At 42.4% G+C, this 15,101-nt stretch overlaps 1 protein-coding gene and 1 long non-coding RNA gene across 2 annotated transcripts in view; one reads left to right on the plus strand and one right to left on the minus strand.

Moving 5' to 3' along the window:
- The first annotated feature begins 503 nt into the window (after positions 1-503).
- prcp (prolylcarboxypeptidase (angiotensinase C)) lies at positions 504-11,804 on the plus strand. The gene is made up of 9 exons (XM_062385878.1): positions 504-950; positions 5,292-5,432; positions 5,516-5,617; positions 5,801-5,982; positions 6,863-7,020; positions 7,861-8,033; positions 10,170-10,337; positions 10,459-10,646; positions 10,854-11,804. Exons 1-9 carry the CDS (start codon positions 765-767, stop codon positions 11,062-11,064), a joined length of 1,509 nt encoding a protein of 502 aa, XP_062241862.1. The 5' UTR covers positions 504-764; the 3' UTR covers positions 11,065-11,804.
- Positions 2,604-15,101, minus strand: part of LOC133951752 (uncharacterized) — a 36,967-nt gene continuing 24,469 nt past the window's right edge. The window contains exon 3 of the long non-coding RNA XR_009920499.1: positions 2,604-3,336. This is a non-coding gene — a long non-coding RNA (uncharacterized LOC133951752). The remainder of the gene's footprint in view (positions 3,337-15,101) is intronic.

Consider the following 15,101-nt stretch of genomic DNA (forward strand, 5'->3'; position numbering starts at 1 on the left):
ACCAAATATATATTAATATCATTTTTATCCCAAGGTCAAGAAAAAGATAAACTTAGCACTTTTCCAGTATATTTTCAAAATTAAAAATGTATTCACAACATTTGTTTTGCCCTTTATCCAAGTTTGAAGTGGAGATTGACTTCCGGTATAGTTTAAAAATAAAAGCCGCAATATAGGAGTTCATGTGTGTTACTATACAGTGATTATACTGAATAATATATAGATTATAGTCTCTAGATTTAAACATTTAAAGTGTATTTTAATGCCAAGACAGATAAACGCGGTGACACTTCAGTATATACTTTCAAAACTAAAACCTCTAATATAAAAATAAGTGTTTTCGGGAGCTGTATTGAGATTATACATAATATAAACAGTCTCCATATATTTATATAAACATTTAAAAAATGACGATTAAAAGCCAAAGATAAACGCTTCAGTGACACTTCCGGTTTGCACTTTCAACTCGAAGGTGTCCTCACGTGTGGAACTCAGACTCCCGTCGTCCCTTGCGCGTGTGTCTTCTCGCACAGGAAGTGTCTTTGTTTTGACCGCTCGCCGCCTCCAGCTAAACTCGAACACGTGAACATGTCAGCGGGTGTTTCCTGACGAGCCGCCGCCGACCTGCTGCTGAGTCCCGGGGACAGATCCCTGACGAGGAGTCCTCTGTCACTTCCGGCCTGTGACGGGTTCTGGGGGGGAAGAAGAAGAAGACCTCATGTCTTGTGAGTCAGTCTGAGCTGAGAACGTGTGACAGGCTGCAGATGATGGAGCAGGGAGGCTGCGGGACCCGGGTTCGGCTCAGAGCCGCGGCTCTCTGCGTCCTGACGCTGTGTTTGGGTTCTTTGCACGTGCTCGCGCTCAAGTCCCAACTTTTCACCAGGCTGGGGGGGTTCGCCCCCCCCGCGGAGTCCCCCATCAACTACAGCACCCTTTACTTTGACCAGAGGGTGAGTTCACTTCTGTTTAAACTTTATCAGTTTTTGCATTTACATTTTTCATTTAGCTGAGGCTTTTATCCAAAGCGACTTACCACCAGTGCATTCAACCAGGAGGGTACAACCAAGAACAACAAGAATCAAGAAAGTATAATTTACTTTACAAAAAAAAAATCCAAACTACAAGGTGCTATAAGTCAGTTCCATTTAAGTGCTGCTAAATCAGTTGTCACGTGAAACGTCACAGGAGCTTCTGGTTCCTTGTTCCTCTTTCACTTCACTTCGAAACTTCTCTTGCAATGAAGAGAAATATTCTAGTTCCCTGTTTTTGACCTGAGTCATCCTGTAATGGATAACAATACAATAATACTAATAAGACAGGTGTTATAATGTTATTATGACATTTTAATAAAACCATGAAGTGATGTTATAATAATACAAAAAAGACTTTATTCATATAGAACCTTTGTGCTTTGTTAAAACTTTACTTATGTTTTTACTATAATGAGAAATATATTGTGTGTTTTACTACAGCAAGATTGATATTGTGTTGGAGTATGCATGTAATAAGAAAGATAGTTTGCGTTTTACTATAAGATAGTTATCCTGTGTATTTAACTACAAGTTGGACATATTGTGTAATTTTCTATAATAAGATAGAGATGATGTTTTTTGCTATAGTAAAATTCCTATTATAAGATGAATACTGGTTAACCACTACATAAATTGGCTTAACAGTTGCACTCTTTATTGCTCTTTCTTATGTGCTCAGTATACTTAGCGCTGCAGAAGTTGTCCGTGTGTTGTGTCTGCAGACAATAGACGTCCCCCCCCCCCCGACTTCCTGTAGTGAAGGGAAAGCCTCCACAATCAGCTCTGTTTTCTCCAACATGCACTGAAAGTATCGCTCCTGGCTCGTTGCCTGAAAAGGTCTTCGGGGTCCAGTGAACGTGAAAAACGCTTCAAACACAAGATCTTCTTTCAGCCTTTTACGTTTCCCTCATGGAGCATGAGATCGCCTGCTGAGGCGTCACATCGAGTGACATGAGGACCTGACTCATACGAACACAAGACCCAGCGTTTGTCTTCATAGCTCATGTGTTGAGGTCATCCTTCACTGTCATCGTGTGCTGATTAATCGGCTGCTTCACTTCACGCTGTGATGAAGTTACCACAAGTGATGAAGGTGCATTCAGGTGCTCTATAAGCTGCCCGAGGTAAACGTGTCAGGATCTCTGAGGAGGGGAAGATACATAAACTGCAGCTGAAACGCTTGAATAAATTCAAGGGATCTATTGGGCCTTGGCCGAGGTTTGTGCTCTACTGAGTGACACTCTAGTTTAACCTTGAAGGTTAAACTCTGTTGAACATTTAAACCTGTTGCCTTACAAACCTGTTAACAATTATTTTATTTAGAACTGAGACTGAAAAGTGTAGACACACGAACGACCAAATTCCAGAATCGCTCCTATTTTGACTGTTATCCATTTGCTTTGCTCTTTACTTGTATGCACTTTACAATTTACAAATATTTTTATCAGTTTTTTATTGGTTTCTTTGGGTAATCAATACAATTATACAATTACACATCACAAATCTAATGGTTATACCCCTACCCACAGAAAGACCCACCCCCCCCCCACCAGCCTACCCCATGCAGCAGAAGTAAATACATTAAGAGAGACTTTAGAATGTATGTATATATTTATATGTATATAGAAATATTGGATTATTACACAATTTACAAATATTAGATGTTTTCAGATTTGAGGATTTGCTTTTTCTTGTCTTACATCTCGGTAAATCTTAATATCTCTGTGTTTTTGTGGCTCTTGAGAAATTGCGATGAGCATTCTCTAATGTTTTAAAGCTCAACCACTCAATCGGTTAATCAAACTATCAGATAAACCAACAAAGACAAGAACAATAGGCTGCAGCCCCACCAGTTATATTTAGACACTGTTAACAGAGGTTGGACGCGGGGATAACACTCCACACCTGGTCCAGCCCACCACTTCCTGCCTGATCTGCCGAGCTGACAAGATGATGAAGACCGTTTCCTCCCTCCTCCTCACACCCATTGTCTTATCTGTGTTTTTGATTTTTTTCTCAAACCAATTATAAAGTAACTGCTGCTTCTTCTCCAGACGTACAACAAAAAACAACCTTGTTCCCCTCTTGTCAGTCCCAGAAGGGTCTTTGCCATGATAGTCATCAATCACAGTCCTTTTTCCCTTCGCTCTCTGAGTGAAGAGCGCTCCAAGTGATCCAGCAGTTGTCCTGAGGAAATCCTCTTGACTGCGTTTTCCCTGCAGACAATGAATGGAAGTGTTCTTCAGCATCCTCCAAATCAACCTCTGTCCTTCACCGCGCTCGTTTCCCTCATGTTCTCCAACTCCTGGACAACAAAAGCAACTTTTTATCTCCAGTGGAACAGTTCACGCTTTGGCCCAACATGCCAAACAGGGTGTGTGTGCTGTGAATCTAAACTGAAACAAGCAGGGCTCAAGTGCTGCCTGCAGCTGCCACTCGGGGGCGCTACTTATCAGAGTGTGTGGATTTGTTACAAAACCAGTCTTGTGGGGTTTTGTGATGTGCATACTGAGTGGGTGCAAGTGGTGCACTATTCAGCGGGGGTCCTTTTTGATGAAGCACTCCACATATTCACCCACTTTATAATTTGCTTGTTTGTAAGAATATTTTTCAAAGGGAACTCCACTCTCAATAATTGAAGAGCTTCACTCCCCCCAAAAAATCTACCAGTTGATCTACAAGAGAAAACCAGCTCATGAAATACAAAACAAATATGTGATTTATATAAACGACAAGTAATGTAAATCATTTGTTCACAGAATTCTGACATTACACTTTGGACGACCACTGCAACTTCCCTCACTGCCAAACGTCCCCTTTAAACCGTCTCATGGTCCCCCTCGCACTTAAAAGCCCTGCCAAGCACCGAGGAGTGGAGGCTTGAATGAACACATTGAGGTCCCGAATCTTTCTGCTGTCATTGGCTCATAAAATTGTTGCCTCCTTTGTATCCACCGAGGAGGAGAGGGAGCGAGGAGGACGAGGAGGAGGAGACAAAACAAAAGCATTTTGTATTAAGTGCCGGGGCCGATTCAAGGGCTGGCCGACCCCGCTGCATCGTAGGGGTTGTCGTCTCTGTGAAGTTGTTGGTTTCTTTCCGCCTTTGTTGTTAAGAATACAGGAAATATAGCTGAATGGGGGAAGATACCCAGAATCCCTGAGGCGTGATGAAAGGATATCTCGGAGCTCATCTAAAGTACAACTAATTTGGCGTCTCCCCTAAAACTGGCTCCAACTTTTTTTTAATACAAATTGGGGCTAATTACCTCCGGGGGCTTGTCATCTCAAAACGCCACAGTTGGCCCCGAGCCAGGTGTCGGTCGCCGATCACCCAACTCCGAGGTGACTGTAAAATGCTTATTTGTTGGTTTTGAACATTAATAAATGATCGGTGCATTAGATATTCTGTCAACAATATGCGACGATTGCATAAGAAAAGAGTTATTTAGATCACATGTTAAAGTTTCTGATCCTGACTCAGGAGCCAAAATGTGCCTTAGAGCTTAAAATAACTAAGAATTTGACATTTATCGTGATAATTATCAATATTGATTGATACTTTCCTTTATAGAAATGTTTGGCCATATCGCTCAGACCTATCACAAAGTATAGAGAGGATATCACAAGGCTGTTGATAACATGTATGTCATAAACAGGCAAGTCATTGTTAATCGTTAACACAACATGCAGCAGAATTTATTACAACAGTCTCTGTTTTGTGGAATAACGATTTCACACTGGAACAGAGAAAGTCAGAGATTATCTGAATATAATTTGTTTTGGTTGTTATGTTTTATCTTTTTTGTTTTCCAGGGCTGTCAACATTTTGTTTATCACAACATATCAAAGCTTTTTGTTTTTATACTGAAATGGTTTATTTGTATTCATGAGAAAACATAAGAAATGATAAATATAAGAAATAATTACATATGTATGTTCGGGTCAGCGTCATTTCAAGCATCATTTCATCTGTATCAAAGCTTTCATTTAAATAGAAGAAACAACATGTTGTTCACACAGACAACTGTCAACAGTTTAATACAATCATAAAATATCAACGCTTCTTCATTCAAACAAAACATAATTTAACAAATAAATAATTACATCCCCCTGCCGTCTGTCTGATGCCATCTCAAGTGGGATCTCATTTGTTTGACTGCTTGAATTCAGTTGAATTATTATAATTGTGATCAGTTAGTGTATATGAACTCATTGAGGATTATATAACACATTCAATTGAATGATTTTTATCTGTTTCAGATTGATCACTTTGGATTCCTGGAGGATGGCACGTTCAAACAGAGATACCTGGTGGCCGACAACCACTGGAAGCAGCCCGGAGGTCCTGTTTTATTCTACACGGGCAACGAAGGCGACATCACGTGGTTCTGCAACAATACTGTAAATATCCCATCTGTTAGCTTTCTCTTACCCTGTGCACAGCCTCACATTTGATCGAGCGCCTGCCTTTGTTTTGTCCTCAGGGCTTCATGTGGGAAATTGCGGAGGAGTTGGGCGCCATGCTGGTTTTTGCCGAACATCGTTACTATGGAGAATCTCTGCCATTTGGACAAGACTCTTATAGTGTAAGTGAAGAAGTTCTAATCCTATCATTAAAATCAAATTCAACATGATATTTACTGGTAGGTTTGTTAGATGAAGGTGTTAAAATAATTCCGTGCAAAAATAGACTTCACTTTCGGTGACAGGAAATCATTTTGTGTTTTCATCTTTTAATTTCTGAACAAAACTTGTAATTTTTCTTGCAGGACAGCAAACACCTGAACTACCTGACCTCAGAGCAGGCCTTGGCAGATTTTGCAGTTCTGATTCAAAACCTGAAGAGCACTTTACCCGGAGCTCAACGCAGCCCAGTCATCGCGGTGGGAGGCTCCTACGGAGGGATGCTCTCTGCCTGGCTCAGGATGAAGTACCCCAATGTAGTTGTCGGGTAATATACTTATAATAACGTATAATTGTGTGCTGGCAGAACAGGATGTGACGCTCACAGAAATCAGTTGTGTGGTCTGTTTCCGTTTTAAGGTTGTGGCAGTTGTTGTTGGACAAGTGTTCCCCCGACTCACTGAAACAAGGCAACCTCTCCTATGGCTGACACTTTATAATTCTCATGTCCTAAATCATAAAGCATGGGTTGGTTAATACCAGTGTCTCCTCCATCTTGGTTCCCTATGAAAGCTACAGCCAATGACGTTCTAGGGGGGGGTCAACTTCACAAACGCAATTGGTTGAGTTAAGGTCAAAGTTCACCAGAGTTGAACTGGAAGCGAAGCCATGCTGCAGAAGTGCTTTGCCCCTGGAAGCAAATGTATTTGCCCCAGAATGGATGTGAACAGGAAAACACATGAAAACATTTCCATACACAAAAAAAAAATATTTAAACACTAGAGGAAAGAAAAACTGAGAAAGCATCAAACGCCTTCTTTTAATGATGCATCTGCAGCCTCACGTTCACCTGACCGGTCATTTCCCACCGAAGGAGAGTGGAAGTACACAGAGCGAGATTCCTCTGAGTGCTGGTTGAAGTACTTCTGTTCTGTTTTTTTTTCCTTTGTGAGCTCCTGTCGGTGAATTAATGTCCGTAATAAACACCAGATGTTCATTTGAGTCAACAGACTGTTTTACAAGAGGCTCTACAGAAACATGAGACATTAGGCATCAGAGCTTGAATCAGCGTTTCCTTCACTTTCATGCTGGGATCATTATCATTATCATCCTCCTGCAAACATCCAGCACAAATGTTATTCACAGGTTTCAGGGGGAAAATGGAATCCACAGAATAATAAGAGCGGGTTTTGCTTCTTGTATTTCAGAGCTCTGGCGGCCTCCGCTCCAATATGGCAGTTCCCTGGTCTGGTGCCATGTGGCGACTTCCACAGAACAGTCACGCAGGACTTCGCCAGAAGCGGCTATAACTGTGAGGCCAACATTAGAAAGTCGTGGAAGGCAATCAATAACGTCTCCTCCACTGGTGAGTCAGACGCTCGTGGGTTGATTTATCTTCTTCTGTCATGTTATATGAAATATGATGTACTTGAATTATTCAGAAACAATTAGTCAGTCCAGTTTAATCTCTTCTGTGCTGGAGGGTCCTGGACTGTGAGAGTTTCTGTCCATATGGTTTGTTAAGTGGTGCAATCATCTCCTACAGCCTGGGACCAGACGGCTGCTACAGAAACCTGGAGAACCACAGGGTCTAAACTCCACAGAGGACAACCTGGGATAAACAATAGATGGATCCATCCATTTTCTGTCTGGAAAAAGTAGAATTCAGATCTGAATAAGTCTGAATATAAATTTGCCTTCATGAAACCCACTGGTATTTGTTGTTGGACAATTTGTGTATTTGCATGAGAGTTTCTCTCTCCACACCTTTTCTGTTTAAACTCTAAACTAAGGAAAAGATGGACGATTTGACACCAATGTGTTATATCAAAGTATCTCTGTTGCCCCCTGGTGTCTGGCTGCAGTATTTATCATAAACCCTCTCTCCTCCATGTTAACGAATGGTAATGTCAACGTGAAATTTTAGAACCAAGTCGCTTAATATTAAGAATAATAAACTTTATTTATCTTTCAAAACACAGTTGCAAAGTAAGAACAAGACGACAAATCAACAGTTAAATAAGACAAATAAACCGCTGAGATAAAATCAGGGACATTTCCAGTTGAGGTACGTTTTAAGAAATGACTTAAGAGACTACTTTCCTCTGGTGAGCTTCAGGAGACTCTAACATCTAACATGGCAGTGCACATTAAAAAGACATAAGTAATGTGAATACTAATGTGATTTTTGTTCTCTTTCGATTAGCATCTGGTCTCCAGTGGCTGTCAGAAGAATTCAGTTTGTGCAGCCCTCTCAAAAACAAGATGGACGCCGTCGCCTTCAAGAACTGGCTCCAGGAGACGTGGGTGAACCTGGCGATGGTGGACTACCCGTACGAAGCCAACTTCCTGCAGCCGCTGCCTCGCTGGCCGATCCAGGTACGAATACAAATAATATTAATAATAGTAAAATAAAATCCTGTATCTTAAGATCTGCACCAGTATTGGCTTTTTAAACCCTGGTTAAACTTCACTAAACTTTGCCTTACTCTTGATTTTGTTTGTCTCTGCTGAAGGAGCTCGTCCGTGTTTGAAATGAACGAGCGATTCAGCCGTTTGTGCGTCAAGTGTTTGTTGTGGTCGTTCCCGCTTTTGTTTACAATAGCTGTCAATTAACTTCATTAATATTCATAAGGCCCTCTCTTCTCTTTGGACTGTAAGTATTCTGTCGCCGAGCTGCTACAAGTAAGCCACCATTCTTCCTCCTCTCCTCGTACAGAGCGTCCTTTCAGTCGCACGCTCCGTCAGATCTCTGAGGTGTTCCTCTCAGGACGCTCACACGGCGCCACAGAAAGAGGACATTCGCCCATGAGGCCGTTTAACAAAGGTTGGCTGCTCTCATTTGAAAGGGACTGGAACAAATACTTCACTGTAATCATGTAATATGGTTTCAAACTAAATTCCCTTTCTTAATTTAATTACATGTAAACGCTGATCGGCCTGATAGACTTGGGTGCAGTTTATTCCACCAGTCACCTTGGCAGGTCACATGCATAAACCGAGCTCCGCCATTGACCCCACACTGGGTTTGGAGCCTCCGCACTCCTCCCAGCGAGCCCCCCTCACAGCTCTTTCAAAATAAAACTTCCACCACAGCGATACATTCTTTTTTTTTTGTTATTTGTTTGCCATTTATCCGCTGAAAGGATCCGGGAGCACTGTGTCACATGAGACAAACACTAAATGGCCATTTTGAGTTGTGTTTTTTTTTTCTTGGCTCTTTGCCTTTTAATGTATGCGACCCCTATGGGTGGTTTAAGCAGTTTAGGCAGTGGGTGCAAAGAGGAGCTTTTTTAATGACAAAGCTAATGTGATTATCTGAGTGAGTGTGAGAACGGGGTATTGAGGGCTTAGAGGAGGGAAATCTGTTGGCAGAGATGAATGTATAAGCCTAATCCTATCTGAAAAGTAAGGAGAAGATGCTTTGGAGCAATTGCAGTGTTTTTTTCTGTTTTTTTCACCGTATAAATCTTTAGTTGGACATGTCTGTGGCCCTCCTCATCCATCGACCACCAACTCCTCCCCAGCCCGCAGACAAAAGCCTTAGTAACAGACTCCACACTAGCACAGCTCCCCTCCAACGTCCAAACAAGGAAGCCCAGTTCCCCCCCCGGCTCACAAAGAGAGCGCCGAACAACAGCCATGGCCAACTCCGCCGCTGCAACCATAACAACACGCAGAAAAATAAAACAGACGCCGAAGCTCCAATATCTATCATTCAGCCTGTTAATTCGGAGAAATCAGCCAAGGCAGTAATGCATGCAACATTAAAAAAAAAAATGTGTCGTTTAGATCACTGGCTTTAAGTTAGTGGACGTTTTTCTTCCCTCTTGTGCCAAGTTTAGAGCAATAAATTCCGGTTCATTCCAGGGAATTTCATATGCAAATCAGGCGCCACCACGTTTTATGTGGAAAAACACTTTAGGGGCCACAGGAAAGCAATGTTCAGTCTTGTAAACAACTTGGATATACAGTGGCTGCAGACAGTGTTCAGACCCCTTCACGTTTTCACTCTTTATTACGTTGGAAAGTTTTTTGCCCATGAAGCTACAACGTTAAAAACCCCATGACTTAGATTCACTTTGTGATGTGATCTTGTCTAAAGTGCAAACCAGCTTTATTGGGCATTTGATTGACTGATTGGATTTGACACAAACCAGTTCACAAACTCTCCGTAGACCTCTGGGGTAAAAATTGAAGATCAGAGCAGGGGTATGAAACAATTTCCAAAGCTTGGTGTGTTCCCAGGAGCACCGTGGCCTCGATACTTAGGAAACGGAAGAAGTTTGGAACCTGCAGGACTCTTCCTAGAGTTTGCAGAACTAAGTAACCGAGCAAGAAGGGCCTTGTTCAATTTCACAGAGCGTCAGAACTCCCCTGCAGTGAATCAGCTTGAAGGACGACGGTCACCAATCAACTACGCCTTTATGGAGGAGTTGAATGATATAAGCCACCTTGAGTCAAAGGGATATTATAGACTTGCTTTACCTGAACTGTAAACCTTTTGTTTTCCAGGTGGTGTGCAAGTATCTCAGTTTGGATTCCACGGCGTCCGACCACCAGCTCCTGCACGGCGTGTCTCAAGCAGCGAAGGTCTACTACAACTACACCGGCAGCTCCTCCTGTCTGAACACATCGCAGACAGCCACCGGCAGCCTCGGGGAACTCGGCTGGTTTTACCAGGTGCGGCAGCACAGAGCGGAAGGATCGCTCCTTGTCATTTCCTGAATAAAGTTGTGCACAAATGTGTCAGTGGGCAGCTGCACCTGTCTAAACGAATGTGTGTCCGATCCCTGATCCCCAGGCCTGCACGGAGATGGTGATGCCCATGTGCACAGATGGCATCCAGGACATGTTTGAACCCGAGGAGTGGAACTTCCAGGCCTTCTCCGACGAGTGTCACGCCATGTTCGGCATCAGGCCGCGGGCTGAGTGGGCGGGCGTCGTCTACGGGGGGAAGGACATCGCTGCTCACAGCAACATCATCTTCAGGTAAACACTGGCTGGGAAATGGCTGACAGAAGGTTTCCTGTGTTTGTGTAGTGCAGAGAGATCAGCGTGACCACAACTACTAAGGTGAATGCCACGTACCGGCTTTCCCTTAAAACTATTTGGGCTTTTACACTCTGTGATATTAAAGAAAGTGTTGTGGAAATCCATGCGTTTGCATAATGTGAATGTGTCTCTGTTGTGTTTCAGTAACGGAGGACTTGACCCGTGGTCGGCCGGTGGCGTCACCTACAACATAACAGATTCTCTGGTTTCTGTCATGATCCCTGACGGAGCTCATCACCTGGACCTGCGCTACAGCAACGACCTGGACCCCCCCTCGGTCCGAGCAGCCCGGGCGCTGGAGCTGAAGTACTTCCGGGACTGGATCCAGCAGGTTCAAACTGTGTCAATGCCCTGATCTCTCAAAGCGGCAAAAAACGTCACCTGACTTGTTTAATCAGTGACGTGGTATTTCACAGGGTTCTCTTTCCAAAGTTTGTCTTACTTTTTAAATCAATGCTGGAGATTTTCTTTACAAGATTAAATTAACACACATTTATCTACGATCAGTATAGATTTTTAAAAACATGTAAATTACTTAAAAGATGTTTTATCCTCATAATGTGGCCATTTTCAGTGCTGGAGTCGACTCAATTTGACCCACTTCTTTGAAATACAGAGGAAAATGTAGGATTCCAAATACAGCACAACCCCAGGATAACATCTCAGTACTTCTTTATGCCAAATGATATATCTCCAACTGCTGGAACATAGCATGAGCCAAAATGAAAAGTGTCTTAATCACAATGTTGTTCAGTTGATATCTTTATTTAGTTTTTTACTATGTGATCAAATAACCATCAAAAGACTCCGATCATCCTCATTTCACGGCCTCTCTGTCGTCAAGCTTTTATTTTCTTTTATGTGTGTTTCAATCAGGGCGACACTTCCTGTTCCATCTCATCTTCATGTCATTTTTCTCATTTAATGTCACTGCTTCATATTGACACTCCTTAAGTCTTTGTTGTTTGTCTTTTTATTGTAATGTGTTTCTTTACACTTCCACAACACGTCTCAGGAGAGGAGCTGACACCAAAGACTTTGTAAAGAAAATACATTGTTTTTTTTTAAAGATATTAAAATTGATTTGATCAAAGAGCAGTGCCTTCCTCACTAAATTCTTTATGAGCTGTCAACACATCCACCAGTGAAACTGATCATACATCTATGAAATATATTGCCATATAATCTAAATGTCTTTTAATCATGTATGGATGTAAGGTGGTTCCGTCCACCGGACTCTTTGTCCTGCTCTAGAATGACCGGGGCTTTTAAGTTGCCTCCGCCTGGCAGGAACAATTGCATGTGCTGGAGATTTAATAAAAACCCAATCGGAGGAGGCCAATAAAGTGAGTGGTGGGAGGTTATTGCAGCTACGCCTGCTGACCTCACCCCCGTGGACCGACCTGTGGGATTCCCCTCTTGGCACACATTCATTCACCGGCCGCCATTAAAGCTTTAAATTGCTTCACCAAAGTCGCCCACAGACCCCGTTTTGTTCCCCCCCTGCCAGTAATATTATTAATACAACTCCTGGGGTGCCGCAGAAGTTGAGAGGGGTTGATGGGAGGTTAAGAGCAAGAGGCTGAATGGACTCAGGGATCGTCAGGGAGAGAGGGAAGATAAAAAGCTCAAATGGTCAAAACACATGAAAACGCATCTTCCTGCTTTGTAATTTTCTCGCTAATTCATTTTTTTTTAGGCCAGGATTGATGATTTACTTCACCAGTGCATCGCCGGTTCTAAACCTGCCTGTTCGGAATGTGTGCCTGAACTGTGTTGATGCTCCAGAGCCACTTCAGAGTTATTCCCTGTCATTAGTGAGTCCTCCTCAAACAGTTCTACAACATAGAGTTAGTTTTTATTGTGTGTGTGTAGAGCTTTTTATAAACAGTCTATTGTGCAGAGTGAAGTTAGAAAACGTTGTGTTCATCCTACCTGGTTTATCTTTTCATAAAATTACATAAAAATGCATTTTGCATATAGGCAGATGTTTGTTTCAAAGTAAAAGCTCTGTAATTCAGCTCGATACAAAGCATTGCAGCAATAAATCATACATTGAGCTTTTACTTTCTAGTGAAATTGCGAAAGCAGGAATACATTTAATTCTTGATGCCATGCCGGATAACATGAATGTCCGTCTCTCCGATTTGGTGAAATAAACATAGGCACAGGCTGCCAGTCACAGACCAGAGCTGCAGTTTAACCAAGAAATGTTTAACTCGATCCACAGAATGAAGGCACACTGCCCCACCCCTGCTGGTCGCCTGTTAATACACATTTTATTCATATTTAAAGTATCCAGCATCCAAAGTAACATTTACTTGAACACTGCGCTTCCTCAGGTCAATAATGACACACACAGCAAGTGTGAAGCCAGTACAATAAATGGTTCACTAGATATTAGTTCCACATTCAGACAAACAGACAGTTGTGGAATTAGAATAAAATCACTTTAATTCTATATCACAAATATAATTTAGAATTGGTTTCCTAACTAGGTATAAAGACTATTAGGTTATTTGAATGTATACATTAATAAAATAAATCATTGAATAAATAGGATGTAAACAAACATAATGAATATTGCACATATTCTCTATTAAAGCCACAAGTTTCCTGATGTGACGTGAGCATGTGAAACGGAACATGTCCTGCGCAGGAATGCGGGTTTGATTTCCCCACATTTTGTCACAGGCTTGACTGAATCACCCATCGCTTTAAAGGAACACAGCTAAACATGGGGGAGGACGGGGTCTCCGCCACTAAATGCCCTCCTTAAACTTTTTCTCAGGCCTTTGAGAGGTCATTAATTTTGTCAGCCTTTTCTAAGTCCCTGACACTGGCCATCAATCAAAGGTGTTATTAGTATTCGCTGGAACACAAACTGCGAGCACGTCCCTGCTCAGACGGGGACCACACACTAGTAGAGGAAGAGATTAGGGCCGTGTGTGCCACGTCACGTTGCACCGAGCACCCCCCCGCGCCCTAGGGGATGGGTGCTGCTGAATAAGTGAATTCTTTGGGTGGTAATGTTTTACTATATCTCAACAATATGGATCTGGGTACTTAAGCTGGTTGTGTGTGTGTGTTGGGGGGGGGGGGGGGGGGGGGGGCTGCAGATTACTAATGATTTTCTCCAAATTAAACTTTCCCCCCCCCTTGAGGTCCAGACAAAATGAGATTCTCGGAACGCAATCCATATTGTGACCTTTTGTGATTAACGCTGGAATAAACACAGCTCCATTACGGGGATTGAACAAATCAATTAACAAACTACCTTCCGTTAAAAGTCCCAAAGAGTGGAAACAAGTCAAGACCTCGTCAGCTGTGTTCTCAGTTCACATCTCCGTTTTATTCTTCCTCCTTCGCCGCCGCAGCCCATCCCCTCTCGCCCTCTCAGCCTTTGAGCAACAATAGAAACTTGTTTCCGGGATCTGTGCGTCAGGCTCTGTGATGTGAATGACCCACCAGCACAAAAGCCAAAAGCCCCCTTTGACTAGAAGGAGAAAAAAAAGGTGGATATGGCTGCCATGACTGTGATGATGTCACTGTGCCAAAATTGTGCCGTTTGCAAAGAGAGGGGAAGCAAAAAATCCAACTCCATGAGCCGTTGTGACGCTGCTGCAGCTGATCTGCATTTCTTCCCCCGCTCAGGTTTAATTAAGTGAAAGTTTAGAGCTGACAAATGCAATGTTTGTCTTGGTTTTGCTGGGAAATGTCAAAACGTTTAAAACCACACAAATAGCAAGATATCATATTTTTCTTCTTCTAAATCCTCCGTAGATTCGACTGGATTCCTTTACATTCACAGACTTGTGTTGGGCCACAGATAATGAGATCAGTGCTATCAGCTTCACTGTCCCCTTTTCTCCTCATTAACATGAGACCTTTTGCTGCCTCCCGTCAACTCTTAACTCTGCTTCAACCCCTAACGCTCAACACGCTCGTTTGTAAGAGGAGCGATGTCCTTTCAATTAGTAACTTGCAGCTAATCTTCAAAATATGTTAAAGTAGGAATAATTTAGTTTCAGGTGGTCAGAGGTTGGGACGGACAGGATTCTTTGGTAAAGAATAGACAATGTGCTGTAGTGTAGGAATATTTTACAGATTTTTGTATGTATAGTCGATTTATCTTTCTGGAAATTCACTTGAAATTCCTCTGTTAAATTGGCCAAAAAGCGTTGGCTACACAACAACACGTCCCTTTTAATGTATTCACCACAGCCCGAGACACTTCCTGTAATAAGTTATTGTTTACAGCGGAACGTTTCATACCCAGGATTCCGTGAGGTCAACATTTCTTCTGGCACACTGAGCCCGAACTGCACTTTATTCCCCTTTAATTTAACAGCTCCGGCAGCTTTTCTAGTTAAATCGACTGTTCATTATTGA

This window comes from Platichthys flesus, chromosome 4, assembly GCF_949316205.1.
Source record: "Platichthys flesus chromosome 4, fPlaFle2.1, whole genome shotgun sequence".
Taxonomy (NCBI): domain Eukaryota; kingdom Metazoa; phylum Chordata; class Actinopteri; order Pleuronectiformes; family Pleuronectidae; genus Platichthys; species Platichthys flesus.

What these genes read in the sequence shown, in the direction of transcription:
- prcp (XM_062385878.1), top strand. Translation starts at nt 765, where the DNA reads ATGATGGAGCAGGGAGGCTGCGGGACCCGGGTTCGGCTCAGAGCCGCG. An exon ending in TTGGACAAGACTCTTATAGT is followed by an intron (nt 5,618 to 5,800) that starts GTAAGTGAAGAA and finishes TTTTTCTTGCAG; the next exon opens with GACAGCAAACACCTGAACTA. An exon ending in CAATAACGTCTCCTCCACTG is followed by an intron (nt 7,021 to 7,860) that starts GTGAGTCAGACG and finishes TCTTTCGATTAG; the next exon opens with CATCTGGTCTCCAGTGGCTG.